This window comes from Malus sylvestris, chromosome 15 (assembly GCF_916048215.2).
Source record: "Malus sylvestris chromosome 15, drMalSylv7.2, whole genome shotgun sequence".
Taxonomy (NCBI): Eukaryota; Viridiplantae; Streptophyta; class Magnoliopsida; order Rosales; family Rosaceae; genus Malus; species Malus sylvestris.
In genome coordinates, this window is record NC_062274.1 from 31,396,051 (window position 1) to 31,416,781 (window position 20,731).

General features: G+C 37.4%; 3 protein-coding genes and 1 non-coding gene across 4 annotated transcripts; 3 read left to right on the forward strand and 1 right to left on the reverse strand.

Annotated features, from left to right (window-relative positions):
* Positions 1 to 20: 20 nt before the first annotated feature.
* On the forward strand, positions 21 to 2,936 carry LOC126602919 (uncharacterized). Its single transcript, XM_050269735.1, has 5 exons — positions 21 to 274; positions 368 to 1,023; positions 1,120 to 2,338; positions 2,437 to 2,585; positions 2,860 to 2,936. The coding sequence occupies exons 1-5, from the start codon at positions 21 to 23 to the stop codon at positions 2,934 to 2,936; spliced, it is 2,355 nt and encodes a 784-aa protein (XP_050125692.1).
* Positions 2,937 to 4,461: 1,525 nt separating this feature from the next.
* On the forward strand, positions 4,462 to 5,849 carry LOC126604702 (uncharacterized). The gene is made up of 3 exons (XM_050271996.1): positions 4,462 to 4,570; positions 4,666 to 4,727; positions 4,991 to 5,849. Exons 1-3 carry the CDS (start codon positions 4,528 to 4,530, stop codon positions 5,492 to 5,494), a joined length of 609 nt encoding a protein of 202 aa, XP_050127953.1. The 5' UTR covers positions 4,462 to 4,527; the 3' UTR covers positions 5,495 to 5,849.
* An 11,752-nt stretch (positions 5,850 to 17,601) lies between these two features.
* Positions 17,602 to 19,962, forward strand: LOC126602920 (uncharacterized). The gene is made up of 3 exons (XM_050269736.1): positions 17,602 to 18,852; positions 18,937 to 19,420; positions 19,574 to 19,962. Exons 1-3 carry the CDS (start codon positions 17,602 to 17,604, stop codon positions 19,960 to 19,962), a joined length of 2,124 nt encoding a protein of 707 aa, XP_050125693.1.
* On the reverse strand, positions 18,148 to 18,252 carry LOC126606094 (small nucleolar RNA R71). The gene has a single exon (XR_007617116.1). It is a non-coding gene; the product is annotated as a small nucleolar RNA R71 (small nucleolar RNA).
* Positions 19,963 to 20,731: the final 769 nt, after the last annotated feature.

Here is a 20,731-nt window from a genome sequence, read left to right on the forward strand (position 1 = left end):
AAGTGAGATGCCCTAAGAACATGGCACAATATAGGCCCATTGCTCTGTGTAACGTAATTTACAAGATCCTTGCTAAGGTTCTCACCAATAGGCTAAAAGTGGTGATGCCTAAAGTGATTGGGGATAATCAATCTGCCTTTGTAGCTGGAAAACAAATCCAGGATAATATTCTTGTGGTTCACGAAGTCCTTTATTCCTTGCTTCATCAAAGGAGGGAGGATCAGGCTGGTATGGCTATTAAACTTGACATGGCTAAAGCCTATGATCGGGTCGAGTGAGACTTCCTCACTACCATAATGTCTAAGATGGGTTTCGCGCCTCTATTTTGTAAGTGGATAAAGGCATGTATCTCCACTGTCTCTTTCAGCATTTTGGTTAATGGAACCCCGACCGGTTGCATCGTGCCGCAGAAAGGTTTGAGACAGGGAGATCCCCTCTCTCCCTTCTTATTTCTCCTTTGCACTGAAGGTCTTTCAATGTTACTCAGGAAGGGGCTTGAACAAGGTGCTCTTCATGGCTTCAAGTTCACGCCTAATGGAACCCCGCTTACCCATCTTTTCTTTGCTGATGATTCGGTAGTGTTCGGCAACGCCACAGTGGATGATGCGCGAGCTATTGTTGAAGCTCTGAAGGTTTATGCTCGCGGATCTGGTCAAGAAATCAACTTAACTAAGAGTTCGGTGTTCTTTAGCCCTAAAACCTCTAATCGTACAAAGATGGAAATTGAGGAAACGTTGGGGATCCAATGCAAGCAGGGTTTTGGGAAGTATTTAGGGCTGCAGGCAGACTTCGGTCACTCCAAAAAAGCTATTTTTACGGAGGTTCGTGATAAGGTGCAAGCTCGGCTGGCTGGATGGACTGAACAATTCTTATCTCAAGCTGGAAAGGAAGTCTTGATCAAAAGCGTGGCCATGGCTTTACCGAATTATGCCATGAGCTGTTTTAAGCTCCCTATTAGAGTTTGCAAGGATATGGAGAAAGCCATTCGGAATTTCTGGTGGAAAGGCAACGAACAACGCAAAGGTGTTCATTAGGTTTCCTGGGAACGGATATCGAAACAAAAGAAGTCAGGAGGCCTGGGTTTTAAGGATATTCAGTGCTTCAACTTGGCATTGCTAGCAAAAATTGGATGGAGATTGACTTGCAATTCGACGTCCCTGTTAGCTACAGTTCTGAAAGACAAATACCATCCTGGGAGATCCTTTAAAGAAGCAGGGAGAGGAAAGAACACTTCTTGGGGATGGAAAGGTATTTTTGAAGCCAGGAAGGTCCTGCAGAAGGGGATTAGATGGAGGGTCGACAATGGAGAATGCATAAATATCAGAGAAGACCCATGGTTCCCTAAACCCTCAACCTTTCGAGTTCGTCCTATTGAAAACCTGGATGCCACCATGGTTTGCTATTTAATTGATCCGGCCTCAAACTCTTGGAAGGCTAACATCATTTTTGCAGGTTTTCACTGGGAGGACGCTGACATTATTCTTAGTATTCCGCTAAGTCATTTTGGCTGTGAAGACAGATTGGTGTGGCACCAATCTGTGAATGGGGTATATTCCGTGAAATCCGGATATGGGGTAGCAATGGAATTGTTGGAAAATGGAGCTTTGGGAAAGAAGGGACGGGGTGCCCCTAGTGAGCATCTGCAGCTAAACAAAGTTTGGTCCAGGATTTGGTGCCTGCAGGTCCCTAATAAAATCAAGCTCTTTATTTGGCGATGTTGTAGTAATGCCTTGGCTGTGCGTCGCAACCTCCAGAGACGACACATGAGGGTAGATAATGTGTGTGGTGTGTGCAATGCAATGGACGAAACGAAGAATCACTTATTTTTCCGATGTAATTTCGGTCATTTATTCTGGTTCTGCTCTCCTCTTCACCTGAATTCCCACGAATTGGAAGGAGTTGATTTTCTCGATAGTTGGGGAAAGTTCCATGAGGGTATTAAGGGTAGGGAAAATGCAGATGAGATATGCCAAGAATTTGCTTTTGGATTATGGAGACTATGGAAAAACAAGAACGACGTTGTCTTTAAAGGGCTGAATCGCCAGCCTCTTGATGTTATGGATTTATGGCGGAAGAACATTAATGAATTTAGGGAGGCTTCAGCTAGAGTGGAAGATGATGATTGGGCCAAGGAAGTGGCCCCCTCTCTGCTGCTGCCCGTCCTAGCCTTCACTGGCAAAGACCAAGGTACGGGACCATTAAGATCAACACGGACGCGGCTTGGTGTAAGGATACTCTCCGTGCTGGTGTGGGTTGGGTGGGGCGTGATTTTGCTGGGGTACTCCAAGCTGCGGGCGGTTTGGGTACTGTGCTATGCCATAGCGCAGCAGCGGCCGAAGCAATTGCGATCCGCACTACTTTGAAGGCCTGTATTATCCATAGATTCAATCATGTTGTTGTTGAATCTGATGCTAAGCTGATTATTCAAATGATCAGGAAGGAAGTGCCTGTTGACTGTACCTTGGATTGTGTTCTTGGCGATATTGAGATTCTAGCGCAAAAGTTGACGTCGGTGACGTTCGCGTTTGTGCCTAGGGAGAGCAATCATGCTGCTCACTTGGTGGCTAAGTACGTGTTCAAGGAAGGTCGAGACATTATCTGAGATTGTATTGGCCCAGTTTTTTTGTTTAATGCCCTTGCTAAAGATGTAAACCTTTTGATTCGTCTTTAATATATTCTATCCTTTGGAAAAAGAAAAAAAACAACATAATCAGTACTTGAATCGTAGCCCTAAAATGGTCAAATTAAATTGGTTCTCTGACAAAATCATGATTGTTAGAAAACCAAACTACGTCAAAACTAGCTAGCTAGCAGGTTAAATTTGCTTTCAATTTTATCTGATATGAGCCTGTTAGGCAGGTGGAGCAGCATCCAAGGGCGGAAGCATGGAAGATGAGGAGATGGAGAAAAGAGTGGCAAGGGCCATAGAGATATGAACGGACGAGGAGATGAAGAAGGAAGAGAAATGATGAGGGAGAGGACCTACGAGGAGATGACAAGAAAGGGAAGTGTTAGGGTTGGGAAACTATGAATTATACGAGGAACATACAAGCTAAATTAACAATTTTTTTTTTTTTTGGTTCTGATTAGCGAATCGTGCGAAATTCAAATTGAATCTGAATTAGACTTAAGTAAAAAGACACTTATTTTCGTGAAAAGACAAACCTAACTGGACAACTTGACCAGTAAAGCCTGTTCACCTGACTAATGAGAAATAGGAAATCAAACCTAGACCTTGTGTGGATAGGTAAATAAAAAGTGACTCTCAACCACTTAATTAGGTCGTAAACTCCTTTAACCGAATAAAACGTTTGGATTTGACTTGACTGGCTATCCATCTGTTAGCTATCTTTCCAAGTCATTATAAAACCCAACGATGATTGTAATTAATTGTATAGTTCTTTATTTATTCTTATTCAGTGTATTTAGCAATTGGAAGTATTCTTTGTATCTTCAAATATGAAGAGTCATTGTCATCTTTATAATGCATTCTTCACACTCAAATCAATCAAGGGAAATCAATAGTTGGTAACTTGCAGTACCTCACTCTTACACGCCCTGAAATTGTCGTCAATACAATTGCTCAATTTATGCAAGCTCCACGAGCTCCACACCTTATACACCATCCATGTAGATAAGATGAGCTACAAGCCTCTTGCTAATTAGGTTTGATCTACGTACATTTAATTGTTGATTTATGTTCGCAGCCATTTATTACTTGTCCTTAATAAAAAATAAAAAATGGATTAGTTGTTTGCAACATTTAGGCACTACGGGTCGAATTCAAAACTAAGAGTCTAAGAAGCCTATACGAATCAAGGACAGATTAAATCCCGAAGGATCAAACCTGCTCTGATACTAAGTTAAATATCAGAGTGCGCAATAAACGAGATTAACAAAAATAATAGAAATATTATTAAACAAACTAGAATGCCCGAACGGCTACAAAACCTTAAGAGGCTACATTGTAAATGATTTGTTCTAAACTAAATAACAAGCATGCTATTTATAATAAACTAACCCTAACCCTAAAATGTAAGAAACCGAAACCTTAATACTAATGGGCTAAGACCAAAAATCCAAACATTCAAATAAACCAAAATACTAATATTTTCCAACAATTTGCCCACGGGAAGGGTAACTATCCATAGATAGTCCCGTCATGTATGACTGGATTAATTATGCTTCAAGGCCAACCTAAACTTTTGTTTCCTTCCAAGTAAAGTACTATTGAATTCTCAGGAAACAATCTTTCTTTTCTTAGTCCAAACATAACCAAATAATTCCCAATAACTTTTAATTTGGGCTGAGATATTTGGCGCCTAAATATGAATATATTAACCGAAATAACGTCTCTAACGGTCATTTGGAACTAGACCACCCAGTCATGTCATCTTCGTTCCAACCATAAACGACCATAGCAGAGGTCCCATTCCCAGCAGTCTTAATCTCTCTCCTAGGGTTTAAAAATGGGTCGGTTTTGAAGCACAAGAAGACATGTGAAGGAAATAGCATAAAGTACAATTGATGGACCAGCAAGGAAAATGCAACAAAGCACAAGATATATTAGGTACTTTTGATCAGTTCCCAGATTATAGTAATAAGTTGGCATGCAAAATCTTCGTTTTTCAGCTTCATATGTTATCGTTATGTGGGATTTTGCAGATTTTTCAGTTTTGGATTCCGGCGAGGCTACAAATTTAATCAACGACACCAATAATTGGCTGGTGACACATACACAACTAATCTTTCCTTTGTTTGTTATTGTTTGGTTAATTTTTAGTACATTAATTTGATAGGAAATATTATCTTATCGGATTGTCTAGCAATATAAGCTGCTTATGTTACAGTATCACATATATGGATATCATTAAGAGTCATTTTGATTCTATCCAGAAAAACACCGTTCATTTTAGTTTGGCAAGTCTGAACAAGAGAATAGTAGTAGTCTTTGTTTGGTATGTTAACCTATCGTTGTATTATGGTGTAGTTAAATCTGAACGATGATGATCGATGGGAGGAACCACCTAACAAAAAGAAGGGATTCGCCGGGGCTATATCAGAAGAAGAGCTGAAGATTCGAAGTGAGGTTGAAATGGAGATCGAAAAAAACTTGGAGGAAGAAATCAAAGATGGGATTTGCCATCTTGCTCTGAGATTGCAGAGGCTCTATCAACACCAAAAGGAAAGAAGAAGTGCTGCTACAAATGGAAGAAGGAGTAACAATAACAAAGCATTTTGTGAGGTTAATATTAACATAAAAATGGAAGGAGGAACCAAGATTGAAATTAAAGAGACTAAAAAACCAGCACCTGAAAGGGGTTGCCCTAATTGGACTAGTTCAGGAATATCAGAGAGAAGTTATCAACAAGTTACAAAGATGGCTTCAAATACCAAGAAGTTTGATTGGGCCAAGTCGCTGCGTTCGAGTGCTGGGCCTGCACTCGTCACTAACAAAAATAGCGGCCCACGTGAACTGGGTTGGAAAGTTTGAGATTGCTTTGGTTTGTTTATATATTTAAATTATGATTGATATTACATCTTTAATGCTTAAGCTACACTAACGGGAGGAACAGCGTTCAAACCACTGCTAGTGTTGTTACTCACAGGTAGCTTCACCAGTGTGATTTTATATGAGACATGAGTAAGTTGTGAATGTTTTGGGAGATATGAAAACATCAATTGTTGTAAGTGACTGTAATTGTGATTTTTTATATGTTTTGCCGAACCCCAAAAATAAATAATGAAGTTGTTTTGTAAGGAAAAGGAACACTAGTGGGGTCTCATGTATGATACTTGGCTCCTAATATGTAAGGAGTCACTATGACGTGACATTATTTCACCATCTACATTATTAAATTTTTTTTTTTTATCGTCATTTGAGAATTATTTATTTAATTTGAAAACTGTTTACTGATCCGGAGGTATTGAGCAAATTGACAGTTATTGATTAATTAAAATTTTGAAATAGAAAACCATTTATTAATCATATGATCTGAAAATAATAAAAAACAATTAAAAATTTTGAAAAGGAAAATTCTCTTCACCTATCTCATACTAGTACTTCCACTCCATCAGATGAGCAATTGCAACAAATCCTTAAATGTCTCATAAAATGGTGACTTTTGTTCACTTAATTTTCTTGTAGTGTATGGGGCTGGCATCTCCTTAAGGCAACTACTACTACTAGAATCAACACCTCCAAAAGTTGAATAGACAGAGAATACTCTTCCGAGAATCGTTTAATGGAGAATACCTTACATGATACGAATGCAATGTCACGAAGCGTACTACACCAATGGAACAAAGACATGTAGACAAAACTTACACATATCTTTATTTATTTATTTTTCTGAAAATATGATATTAGCCCTTCCAACTCAATTTTCTTCATAAAACCCTACATAACTTTTTTACTCAAAGAAAACCCAATGACTAGGATCCACATAAGCAAATTCATTAATTTCATATTACTTCACACATTTTACATTTTTCACATGCCTAAAATACCCCTATTACATATTTGATGTAGACAATTAATTGTAAGGAGAGAGTGAAGGATTATTTTGTGAAAACAAGTTCATTTAAGCAACATCAATAAGCATGCAATTAACAATTAAAGGCGGAATCATGCTAGCATGCACTTAAAAACAAAACATTAACCAAGAAATTCAAAGCCTAGTAGATTGGTGAACCAAAACTCAACTCAAAACAAAGTGAGTTGAAATTGTACCTTTGTAGATTCCTCTTTGCATAAGCAAAGGCTAATCACCCAAAGAGAGGGCCTTCATTCCTTGCATCTTAAATCTATGGATTTGGATGGAAGAATAGGTTTCTCCAAGTTCCCAAAATTGAGAACCTCTAAGTCTCTTCACCAAGGAGAGATTGGAGAAGAAATGAGTGACCTTGGAGTAGTGGGATTGCAAGATGCACCCCCCAAGGGGCCGGCCTCCTAGAGAGAAAATGGAGAGACAAGTTCTCACCAATTTTCTCTAAAAGAAAACCCTTTTATGAATTTTGGCTATAAAGTCATATTTATACCTTTATTCATTTGAGTGGCAAACTTGTAAATAAGTCCAAGTTCACTACCCTAAACATCATGGCCGGCCATTGGGATATTATTGGGCTATTATGCCCTTGTGAATCTTTATTCATTAAGTTGTCATACAACCTAAGTCAATGGGCTTGACGTTCGAAGCCCATTGGGCCTAAACGTCCAAAACTATCCCGAGGTCTTTTAACGAACTTATTCGTTTGATTAATTAACATATTAATTAATCCTTGCCATAAATAAATGATTAAACCATTTAATCATTCTTACTCATCTCCATTTAATCTCCAATCTCCACCTCTTATGGTGTGCGATCCATTAGGTTCCTTTTAGCGAGGCAGTGGGCGATTAAAACCATTTCAAATCGATTGTGAATTGAAACTTACTTTCAATTCTCCCTTTAGTGATTATACACGTTTAGGGCTTCCACAAACCATGAGTGACACCTTGCAGCATATCATGGTTACCCAAGCTAATCAGAAAAGGTAGAGAAAACCTATTCAGTTTGGGATTACAAATGCAATACGGTCTTTCTCTAATACAATACTCTTGACCACATTGTTTGGTTTGATAGTTTATTTATTCATGTCTACTATCCAATGTGATTCATGTGCTTATATGATTACTTTGAATGTGATTTGAACGCATTCCTAAATCTCATTCATACTCTGGCCAGAGATTCTAAATCATATCATAGAGTATTCTCCCTCAAACGGTTTGAAGGTTAGAGATCCCTTGTTGCGCATTCACTTGCCTCCATGACTAAGTGGCTTAACCCCAACGATGCCGTGGACACCCCGATAGGGTGACTTTGACATAATCAAAGATCAAGGACTTAACCACAAGACAACTGTGATGCCTCAGGTCAAAGGACTAATTTGCATTATCACAAACATGAGTTCTCATGTGACATGAGTATGAGAACTCTTCGTTGATCACGTTCAGTGAACTCATTCTTTACTGAGCACCTACGTACTTGTCTTGATGTCACACACACCAATGACTCGAGACTAGTCACTCTCCCTGAGAGAAGACATAGCACGTACCGATCTTGACGGACTGTCAATGCCCAATTGGCAATCCTATGATCAGGAACATTTAGGATGTGTCTACGAAAGAATGGTCTCATGAATCTAACTTCATTAGATTACATTCTTCCAATCACATATTCCTTGGACTTTATCGTTTAAGCATATAACATTTATATGAGACGGCTCAAACAATAATCTTTGCCCTTTATATTAAACTAGATTAGTTTAACATGTGAAATGTCCGTAAAGTATCATCACATGATTGGTTTTAGGGCACATTTCCAACAGAGAGTAAATGATTTTGCAACAAGAAAAAAAAAAGACATTAATGTTAAAAATGTATTGCATATTAATTTTTTAGAACGGCTTTGAATTTTCATAAAACTATTCTATTCAGTTTTTTTCACCATACTCTTGAATACTTTTCAATTTATCCTTTTTTTATTAATATATTAGAACATTGTATTTCATTATCTACATGCACATTAATTTACCTACAACAATTATACCATGGGTGTAATATAATATCTCTTTTTTACAATGATGCAAAATAATGTTTATACCAACAACAAAACGTGTCTAACATATGTACTAATACATGGAAAATAATTTACCTATATTAAGAAGAAATGTAGTTCGATGCATTGACACACCCCGACCTAAAATCAAGGCGAGTTGGCCGTCACGTGAGGGTGACGTAGCCATGTGCATAGTGCGGAAGCAATAAGGATATGAAATATACAAATAAATAAGAACCGAAAGCTAATTAATGTGCACTAATAAGCAAAAAGTGCCAGGAATGAGATACAAGTGTAAATACACCTAATCAGAGCATAGAAGTCTAGGTGCAATCCAGTAGGACAAGTACTACTTATACAGCACCAGAAGAAGTCCTACGAGAACCGCCAAGATCCACAAATGCCACCAACAGCAAGTCTACCTAAAACCTGGAGGAGCGCAAAACAAAAAGTGTGAGTGGGGAAAAACAAAGCTTTTCAAAATCATTTCATTTATCAAATGCTATAACCCCTCGCCGTAAAACATTTATAATTTTCCCAGAAATGGAATGTAAATATATATATATCAAATCATGCTTCACATATCCATAATCATAAGTATGCCATGCCAAAAATATAAAACATAATAAGTAACTCAGGTGAAAATAAATTCATGGAAAATAACATATTAGCCGGAACCCCTGCAGAAGTATGTACGGTTGAATTCATAGCTCATTAATCAATCTAGTCGAAGTCACTACAAGTGACCTATACGGCACTACACTGCACACGAGTCGGAACCACTGTAAGGGTCTGTACGACAAGACTAGGTGTAATATAGTTATGCTCAATCCTACGCACTCATGATAGCTATGCGATAAATCGCTAGTCACCTACAAGTCGGAACCACCTATGATGGTCTATACAACAAGACTGTGCACCTAAATTGGATCCAATGTGAGCATAGGGTGCGGGAGGTGACATTATAAACAAACTTGTACCATATCTTTGGCTAAATCACAATCACCCTGGGTGCAAGTTTATGATCTTTCAATCACATCTCATATTATAAATATCTCATATAATAAAACATGACTCACCTGGTACTTACCTGAGCGTCCACAACACCAATTCATATTATACATCATATACTAATTCATATGCTGAATATAAATTTATATGCATGGCATTTCAAAGCATACTTTTGTTTAAACACGTTTTCTGGGAAATATCAAGTATATAAATATATACTGGAAATCAAAAGCCCACTTACTGGTATGTCGAAGGGTCGTAGCCCCCAAGTTGACCTTGACTGCGTTCATCCTCGGGATAGGTTTCACTTATATGCGAAATAACTGAATAAACGTTATTTAAAGCACATAACCAATACTAGCTAAAAACTTCTCATACATTGCTCAATTGGGATGTTTGAATATACCAACGTGATCTACACTGACACACCCCGATCCTAGAATCAAGGCGTGCTGACCGTCACGTGAGTGTGACGTAACCAAAAGTGCCACGCGGAAGCAATAGGTAAGAGAATTAAGAAGAAATAAAACCAAATACTAGCAATAATATCCAACTAGCATGCTAGAGTGAATTTCAGTGTGAAACACACATATTCAGAGCATAAGTACTAGGTGCAGTCAAGTAGGACCATAACTACATTACAACACCCGAATGTGAGTCCTACATTTATGTAGTCTGTCAGTACGCCGTGGAAATCCTCGTGGGCCACCAACGCTGCTAACTAGAACCTGTAAGGGCGCAAAACAAAATTGAGTGAGTCAGTAAAAGAAAGCTTTTTGAAAACATTTCAATTAATAACATTTCTAACCCCTCGCTGTAAAACTTGTATACTTTCCCAGAAAATAACATAATATGCATATAATCTTCATATATCTCAAATCACAATTCTTTATCAAAAATCAGAAAGTATGCCATGCTATAAATGTCAATAACAGAATAAGGATGCATCAATATAATAGGTGAAATAATGAATCAACCGAAAACCTTGTAGTTGGTCATGTACGGTTAATTCTAAAGCTCAATATCCCATCTAACCGGAGTCACCGCAGTGACCTGTACGGCGCTACTCTGCACATAAATCGGAACTACCTGAAGTAGTCTGTACGATAAGAAAGGTGTAAGAATACGCTCTAGTGCTTCTCTCATCAACAGCTGTATAATAATCTAAAATCACCTACAGTCGGAACCACTCTATAGTCTGTACGACATGTCGGAACCAACTCTTGGTCTGTACGACATGCACTTACTTGGATCCAAGGTGAGCGTGTGGTGCGGGGTGAATAATATAAGCACTAACACCAATGGTGCAGGTTATGAGCTCTCAACACAATTCACATCATCAATAAATCATATGAACAATATAAACTCACCTGATACTCACTTGTGCGTCCACAGCACCATTTCACATATATATGCATCAATTACTAATTCATATAATTCATAATATGCATGCATGGCATTTTAAAAACATGCTTTCATTTAAATTCAATTTCTGGGAAATTCAGTACTATATAGGTAATAACAGAAAATAACTGCCTACTCACTGATAAGTCGAAGGGTCGTAACCCCTGTGATGTCCTTGAATGCGCTCGTCCTCGGGATAGGTATCACCGGAGAAATTCCAAGAAAACAGGCTAACTTCGAACCCGGCGATCCCGACGTCCAAAACCTTCAAACGAAACACTCCAAGCTTCCTTGGGACCTCACTAAGCTCCCTGTAAGCTTAGAATTCCCATTTTAGCTTCGATCCGCGAAGAAATTGAGGGATTGGCACTTTGGTCCGTATGGGTTCAAAAGGAAGAGAGAGAGAACTGCGAGGGAAGAGAGAGAGGGCACGGGGAAGGAAAGGGTTTGTCCGTGTGTGTGTGTGTGGTCCACCCAAAATAAGTCACTCTTTAATTCCATAACCACACAAATATACACACATCCTTTACTCCAACTTAAATTTTCCAAAACTTAGGAAAATATGCATTATTCAAAACATGCCACACACATACCTTAGTAACCGTCAAGGGTACTTTCGTCATTTCACACCCACGATAGCCTAATTTTTGGGACTGGCTGTGACATACACAACCTCACAAACATCCCCATATTTTTAGAAAAAAAATTTGACCACCCATGAGCCGCCATGCGCGGGCACGTGCCAGGCACACTGACAATAAACCTAATGGCGTTAGGGAATATTCCGTTAATTAATAGCTTAAACCATTAAAACTAACCTGACGTTGTTAGAATATTCCGTCAACTTTGACGGAATATTAGCTCGTCTTCTTCCTTCGACTTCGGTGATCGTCGTCGTCGCCAGAAAACTGGGAATTTGAAAAAAAACTTGATATCTCGATCATTACTCGACCAAATTACCTCAAATTTGTCCTAAAATGAAGCTTGTAACTAGATGAACAAAATCTTACCAATTTCAAGGCTTGAAATCCACAGAATCTTGATGGAGAAGACTCGATAATCCAGCCAAAACTTACAACTCGTCAAACTTGACTTTCTAAGGTCCAAATTACTTGGTTTTTCTTCTCCGAGATTCATAAAGACGTTATAAAGCTTCCTACAAGCTTGAAATCCTTTAAAAATCATGCATTTACGACTGCATGAACAGTGCTCAAATCAGAGGGTGATGGTTTCTTGGGTTTTACAAGCTTTCAAATCCTAAAAATGGTACGAATGGACTCAGGAGCTTGTAGGGGACAAGAACATTACCTTTTTAACATTGATCCGCGACTGGTTGAAGGGTTTTGAGGTTGACCGTACGGTTTGTACGAAAATGGAAGGAAATCCGAGAAGATGGGTGTTTGTGTGTGTGGTCCTAGTTGGTCACAACCAACAAAACTAAGTCCTAAGTATTCAAAAACTTAGGAAAATTTTAGAATAAACCTCAATCAACATCACACACCATGGGTTCAAGGGTAAAACTGTCATTTCACACCGTCGAAACTAAATATTTCAGGACAGGCTGTGACATGCATAGTATTAAAAATACTATGTTACACCCATGTTTATACAACAATAAAACATGCATAACATATCTAACAATACATGGAAAATAATTTACCTACAAGTTAGATAAATGTTATTTGGTTGGGTGTAGTATAAATTTTTTTAATAATTGGAAAAATTAAATATAACTAGGTGTAGTGTAATTTTTTTTAATATAATTAGAACAAATTAATTTACCTGCCTACTATTTGAAATGTTCATTTCAAATGATGCAAAATGTTCATTACCTAACTACAAATTAATTTCCAATAATTTACGTACAACAATTATACCATGGGTGTAATGTAATATCTTTCTTTACAATGATACAAAATATTGTATGTACCAACAACAAAACGTGCCTAACATAAGTACTTGTACATGGAAAATAATTTACCTATAACAAAAGAAATGCAGTTTGATGTATAAAATCAACAATATTATGTTACACTCATGTTTATACAACAACAAAACGTGTCTAACATATAGGTGGTTCCGACTCGTAAATGACCCGCGATTATTCGCACAGTCTCCCGCCCGTGGCCAAGGCCTAGTCCTTCACGTGATGTTCACCTCCCGCACCTTACGCTCACCTTGGATCCAAGTTAGATGCACATGCCTGTCGTACAAACCACTATAGGTGGTTCCGACTCGTAGGTGACCCGCGATTATTTGCACAGTCTTCACGTGATCGTAGCACTTGAGCGTATTTATTTACACCCAGTCCTGTCGTACAGACCACCTTAAGTGGTTCCGACTCGTGTGCAGGTATACTTATGAGATATGGATAAGTCGTACAGGTCACTAGAGGTGACTCCCGACTTATGAGCTAGCATATGTGATGAGATATGGATAAGTCATACAGGTCACTAGATGTGACTCCCGACTTATGAGCTAGCATATGTGATGAGGTATGGATAAGTCGTACATGTCACTAGAGGTGACTCTCGACTTATGAGCTAGCTTATGTGATAAGATATGGATAAGTCGTACAAGTCACTATAGGTGACTCCCGACTTATGATGAGATATGGATAAGTCATACAAGTCACTAGAGGTGACTCCCGACTTATGATCTAGCATGTGTGATGAGATATGGATAAGTCGTACAGGTCACTATGGTGACTCCCGACTTATGAGCTAGCATATGTGATGAGATATAGGTGCAGTCGTACAAGTCACCATAGGTGACTCCGACTTGCGTGCTAGTATGGGTTATTAATCACATGATTATTGATATTGCTGATGAGATGCTGTGTTGTGGTATATTTATGGTTTACTATTGATATACTTTTAATTTCACAATGATACGTGGTATGATTTTCTGGAAACTATACAGGTGTTGCAACGAGGGGTTATAATGTTGTAGATTGTTTCTATTAAAATTTCATATCTAAGGCCACTCACCCTTGTTTTGTTGTCACCCTCCAGGTTTTATTAGCTAAGCTTTCTTATCGTTGAAGATTCGTGACGATTCTTAGTGTTGGAGATTCTTTTGAGGGTACGATTCTTAATCCACTCTACTGTACTTACTTATGTTCTAACGTCACGTGTGAAGTGGGTTTATTCCTGCTCACTAGCGCACTCTGGTATTTAGGCACTCTTAGGTTTAAATTTATTCACATTTTTTTTCACATCTTCACACTTTATAGCTTCGTCACCTTCCAGGTGTCGGCCAGCGCAACTCGATTCAGATTCCTAGTGGACATTCCGGGTCGGGATGTGTCAATTTACCTACCAATTAATATGGGTAAACTTGCTACAAAATATATCACAAAAAAAAAAAAAAAAAAAAAAAAAAAAAAAAAAAAACAACTACTTTTCTAGTTTGACATTGATACGGTTAATGCAAATACTTTTTACATTTTATTTCATTTTTTCTACTACTTTTAATTTGGCATAAATTTAGGATTTTGGAAAATGGACCATAAAGTATGAGTGGCATGAGTGTAAATAAATTGTATTAATACGTTAATAGTGCTCCCATATGTTTGCAAATTTTAAATTTGGGCTTAAACTGGATCTTTGAAGATAGATGGGTTTTTATTTAGAAATAATGAGTTGTAAGGGTCAAAATCTTAAGCACCTTTTTTTTTTTTACAAGAGACGTCATTGTCACGGTATACCCGTATCATGTAAGTCACTTTTCATTGAATGGTCCTAATAGTTGAACTGTCAAAAAGGTATCTCTAAAATAAGGTGCCAAAGCCAACTTCTTTCAAGCTTTTTCTGTTCCAATCCTCATCAAGTTTTTGCTTTCCAAAAGTTGGATCATCCAAAAGAATCTCAGGAGGCCCCCCTCTTCACCTTGATCACCTACAATGTCTTATAAATGTGCACCTGCTTCACTCCTCTACGACTTTATATTTTGCTACAGTGCTCTTTAACTTTATAGCTGCATGTGTTAAAATAAAGTTGCAAAGCAATATATTCAGTTTCAAGCCACCGAAAAAATGCAATGAGACCTTGAGATTTGATGAAACCACGCTGAATGGTTTCAAACTTTACAAACTGGGAAATTTTTTAAATGTCCTATAAACTTAATTTGTATGAATACAGATTTTAAGCGAACTGTCATATGAACTTTTTGAAATTATTAATTCATCATCTGACTCTTACTATGTTAAGTTTTTCATCCAAAATATGTCGTGCGTAAACACATGACTTGTTTTTAGAGTTATTTTGGACATTTCAACTTTTTTTTCATAAGTTCCCTACTTTGGAAACCATGAATTTTTACTATTATAGACATTACTTTTGTGTTTGTTTAAAAAACTTTTGGTGGGACTCATTCACAAACACGGAGTTATGGCTTATTGCAATATTTGAGAATTTTACGTGGTCAATTATGGCTCTCTTTCATTTCATTGCTTTGCCACGAGTAATCACTTAGTAAAAGCAATGTCAAGTTTGATATTTATCATTGTTTTAGAGGGCAGCTATACTTCAAAAATATGTGTACATATGAGGACTATAGTTGGAGAGAAACTCGTTCAAGATTTTTCCGTGTCGTCATATTATGTTGAAATGTCAGGAATAAGCCCGAACACAAGATATGTGCATATGACTTATTTTAATAAATATTTGAGAAAATAGATATGACAATTCACCTAAATTATTAATTCATATGACAAATTGAAAAATTGTGTGAAACTTCATGACATTTCAAAAAAGTCCCTAATACAAGAAACATAAGCTAGAAGTTGGAGAAACACCATGACAACCGTAAGCTTATAGAAAAACACTTGAAAAACAAATTAAATTTGAAAATTATTATAATTTGGACCAAAAACCAACATAAGGACATGCAAAGACTTGTAGTTGAAGTAATTTAGAGCGTTTAACCTTATACTCGAGATCTTAAATTTGAATCACTCTTTTCATATATTGCTTGTTGATGAGTAGATTTTATATTATATATTTTACCCTAATCTTAGTATATTTTGGTTAATATATTGGAAGAATTTTGATACTTTGAACTGTATTTTCAATATAAGACTTTCGACTTCCTCTGGAGCAAAACAGGACCAAATGGACGAATTTTGGAGTAATTCCAATTGAAGGACGTTCGTGAGTCACTTAGCTTGATCTTATCAAAATTTGGGATTTTTTCACCAAGCGGTTATTTTCTGGCGATGAAATAAAGAAGCAGTGCGCAGTGCTGGAAAATGACGTTTTTGGGCTTAAATGACGTTTTTGGAGCCCAAGATGACCTCGGATGGGTTCATGGCCTTCTGGAAAAGTGTTCAGAATATTCCAAACATCAAATCCAGCTATATTGGGCCAGTTTTGGAGCAGCTTATGGGCCAAAACGTGGCTGTTCAGATTTTAGACGAATTTTACTATTTTTATTTAGGGTTTTTATTAATTTTAGTTTGCTAGGGTTTGTGTGGTGGCTTAGCAAATATATTGCTTGGCCGTCTATAGTTTTAGAGTACGCTTTATTTTATGCAATTTTTGGGAGACAGAGAGAATTGCTAAGGTTTTGAAGATTTTCTACTTGAAGGTGTTTTCAATCCTTTTCTTGATAGATATTTCTATGATTTCAAATATGAATATGAGGAACTAATTTCCTTTGCTAGGGCGAAGCCTTGAGCCTTAGCCTGAATATGTGATTTTTATTTAATTGCTTATGATTGATTGCATGCATATTTTGAATTGTTAATCACCGGGATAAAAACTATCTAATTGTCTTAATGCCTGATCACCATTAGGATCTTTAGAAAAGTAATTTGATGCAATTTTGGTCGGAAGGTTCCCTGAAATTGACGCTGGCTTCTTGTGATTAATAATTGTAATTTCTCTTAGGATGAATATCACGTCTTAAGGATTGCATGGTTTTTCAAAGGATTTTCATAAAGCATAATGAGTCTTTCATGTTTAGATTTGATCCGAACGTCCGGACGGGTTGCATGTTAGATATACGTTCTATGTTGGAGGTTCCAAGTAGAATATGAATTAGGAAAATCTAACCTTCAAAGTGGCATGTGTAGATCATAAGTAATTGGTAAAAATTCATAGGATTGCTAGGTGATGGTGGAACCCTAGTGCTTTCTTAATTTGATTTTCTCAAAACTGTTTTCTTCTCTCTAGTCCTAATATTGCAGATTGTTTATTTTAATTCATTAAATTCGTTTTTATTTTAATTAGGTTATAAAATCAATCACTTCAATTTCTATTTTACAATAATTAAATGGAATCTGATTAGTTCGAATTATTTAATAATCCCTGTGGAGATGACCTTACGAAATCCGTTTATACTACAATAACCTTGTGATTCTTGCAAGTAAAATAGGAGATTTAAGCCTGTTCACATAAGTAGTAAAAATCTCTATCAAGAAAATGGCGCCGTTGCCGGGGATTATTTAAAATAATCCATACGAATCAGATTTTCAATTAGTTATTGCTGTTTATACATATAAAAAAAAAATATTTAATTTTCGTTTTCATTTTATTTTTACAGATTACAACAGTACAACAGTACAGATTTCAGAAATCTGTGCATGGTCAGCACCCGTTCAACAGTGCAGAAATTGATTCCACTTGATCCAGAATTTGAGCAGCATTTAAGGAGGAAACGCAGAGAGCAAAATTTGCAGCGGGTTCGTCCTCTGCAGGAGACGTTTCTGAAATCAGTCTTTGACCTGCACAACAAAGAAAAAATGGCGTTTGTAATTCCAGAGGCAGGTCTGCCCCTGGGTGATTCACTGACTGCCCATTCCACAAATATACCCAGTTGCATTACATATCCGGCAGTGGAGGAAGGGACTGCATTTGAAATAAAACAGCACATGTTGAATATTCTACCTACGTTTCATGGGTTATCATCTGATGATCCTAACATGCACATTGCAGAATTTTTAATGGGGTGCAAAAACATTTTGGTGAGGAGATTTTCAGCCGAATCTATTAAGCTGCGGTTGTTTCCATACACTCTAAAAGATCAGGCACGGAGATGGCTCCTCACACTCCCATCTGGAAGCATTACAACTTGGGCCCAACTTAGCAAAAAAATTTTAAACAAGTATTATCCAGCTTCTAAGACGCTTGACATGAGAACTCAAATTTTATCGTTTGCCCAAAAACCAAATGTAGAGTTTCACGAGGCGTGGGAGCGGTTTAAAGAGTTGCTTACAAAATGTCCACATTCGGGTATTAACACTACTGATCAAATGCATATATTTTTCAGATGTTTGAATATGACTACAAAAACTCTTGTCAACGCTTCATGCGGAGGTTCGTACAAAGATAAAAACGCACAAGAGGCTTGTTTGTTATTTGAAAAAATGGCAGCAGATACTCAACAGTGGGCAGTTGAGCAGCCACAATCTAGGTCTATTTTTGAGATGTCAAATGGTTCACCATACGTGTCGGCACAAATTGAAAAAATGGAGAAAAAGCTTGAAAGATTTGATGCAAAATTTGACATGTTATTACAAAGAATTTCGGGTTCACAGGTTGCTGTACAGCAGCCTTTACAAGCTGCCTGCAGCATTTGCAGCTTGACAAATCATGATTTTTTGAGCTGTCCACATAAAGATGCTTATCCGGAGTTTACAGCGGAGCAGGTTAATTCATTTAACAATTTCCAGCGTCCCCGATATGACCCGTATTCTAATTTCTACAACCCAGGTTGGAGAGATCATCCTAATTTAAGGTGGGACAAGGAACAGCACACTAGGCCTCAATTTCAACAGCAGGTACAGCAACCTGCTGCACCTAAGGCTGCTTGGGAAGTTGCAATTGAAAAATTGGCAAATACTACCACTCAAGAAATTCAAAATCTACATGCAGCAGTGAAAAACATGGAAAAACAAATGGGACAGATTGCTTTACAGGTTTCCGAAAGAGCTCCGGGTACATTTCCTAGTCAAACAGTACCTAATCCAAAAGGACGAGAAGAATGCAATGCTATACAGACCCTACGGTCTGGCAAAAGTTACAACAACAAACATGAAAATTCTGTTGGGAATTCGCAGGCAGCAGAACTACCCCAAACTAAATCTGCAATTTTTGCAGATTCTGAAATTTCTGCAGATTCTGGGCAGTCCCAAGACAGATCCGAAAATACTGCAGAAGCTTCCACAAAAACTGCAGAACGTGTTTACGAGCCCCCTATGCCATATCCAGAAAGGTTGAGACCTAAAGCTAAAGATCAACAGTTAACAGATTTTATGAAAACTTTGGCTAAAGTTCAAATTAATCTACCGTTAATTGATGCAATCAAGAACATTCCATCTTATGCCAAATGTTTGAAGGATGTTTGCACAAAGAAAAAAAAGCTTGTTGATTTTGAGAAAGTGATTCTTACAGAACAATGCAGTGCGGTCTTATTACATAAATTGCCTCCAAAGAAAAAAGATCCAGGGAGTTTTACTATCTCTTGCACCATTGGAAATTGTGATTTTAGTAGTGCTTTAATTGATTTAGGTGCTAGTGTAAACTTAATGCCATATTCTGTTTTCAAACGTTTAGGTGAAGGGGAGCTGAAGCCAACCTCCAGTATTATTCAACTGGCTGACCGTTCAATTACTTACCCTAGAGGAGTCATTGAAGATGTTATTGTGAAGGTTGACAATTTATATTTACCGGCTGATTTTATGGTGTTGGACATGGATGAGGATTTGACAACGCCCATTATTTTGAGCCGCCCATTTCTGGCAACAGCCCGGACTCTTATTGACGTTGAAGCCGGAACATTAACATTCCGGGTTGAAGATCAAACTGTTGTTTTCAAGTTGTTTGAAGCAAGCATACATTCAGGTGACAAGCAAGAATGCATGCGTGTTGATGCATTGGATGGTTTACCAAGTGCCAAGTTTATGAACAGATCATCACTTGTATTAATGGTAGTTGAGATGTGATAGAATTTCTCACAATTCAAATTAGCCAAGCCATTGTCAAAGAGTCAAAGATCGAAGTCAGGCCTGGCAAACGGATTGTGTTTTTCATATTCGTAACACCTGTTATCTTAACGGGTTGTGTCGTGTCACACTCGTTATCTTGACGAGTCTTTAACAGGTTGAGTCACTTTACCCAACAGGTAAAATGACCCGACCCTTTATGACCCGTTAAGAAAAATAATTTTTTTTCTTAAATTTGCACATACCACATTGCCATATAAATATTATTTCAAAACATAAAAACACATTTGTCATTAAGTAATACATTTACTCTCTAAAATAAGAGTTTAATAAGAAAGCATCAATACACTATTAGTCTACTACAAAATATCAAAGGTGCAAGGATATGAAAAACAAATGAGTTTTTCTTTTCAAAGTTGTGAAGCCTTTCTCAGAAGTTAAAACCTTGCCAATGAAACTCAAAGCTTGCATGTTATTCCTTTTACAAAATCCTTCAATTTTCATCAATCATCATGGAGAAATTGTATTGGAACTTTGGCTTGATTTATTGCCTTCAAGAGTTATGTTGATGATGTTTTCAGTAAGGTTTTCTACATTAGAACCCCCTTTCGCATAAACTAACTCACTAGTACAAAAATTAATTTGTGCGACACAGGTCCTTCGTCGTGCAAAGTAAAAAAACGTCATGCAAAAATTAGCACAATGAAACCTTTGTTGCACACCAACCTTCACGCCAAGGCAATGAAAGCAAGGATTGCACGAAGAAGAA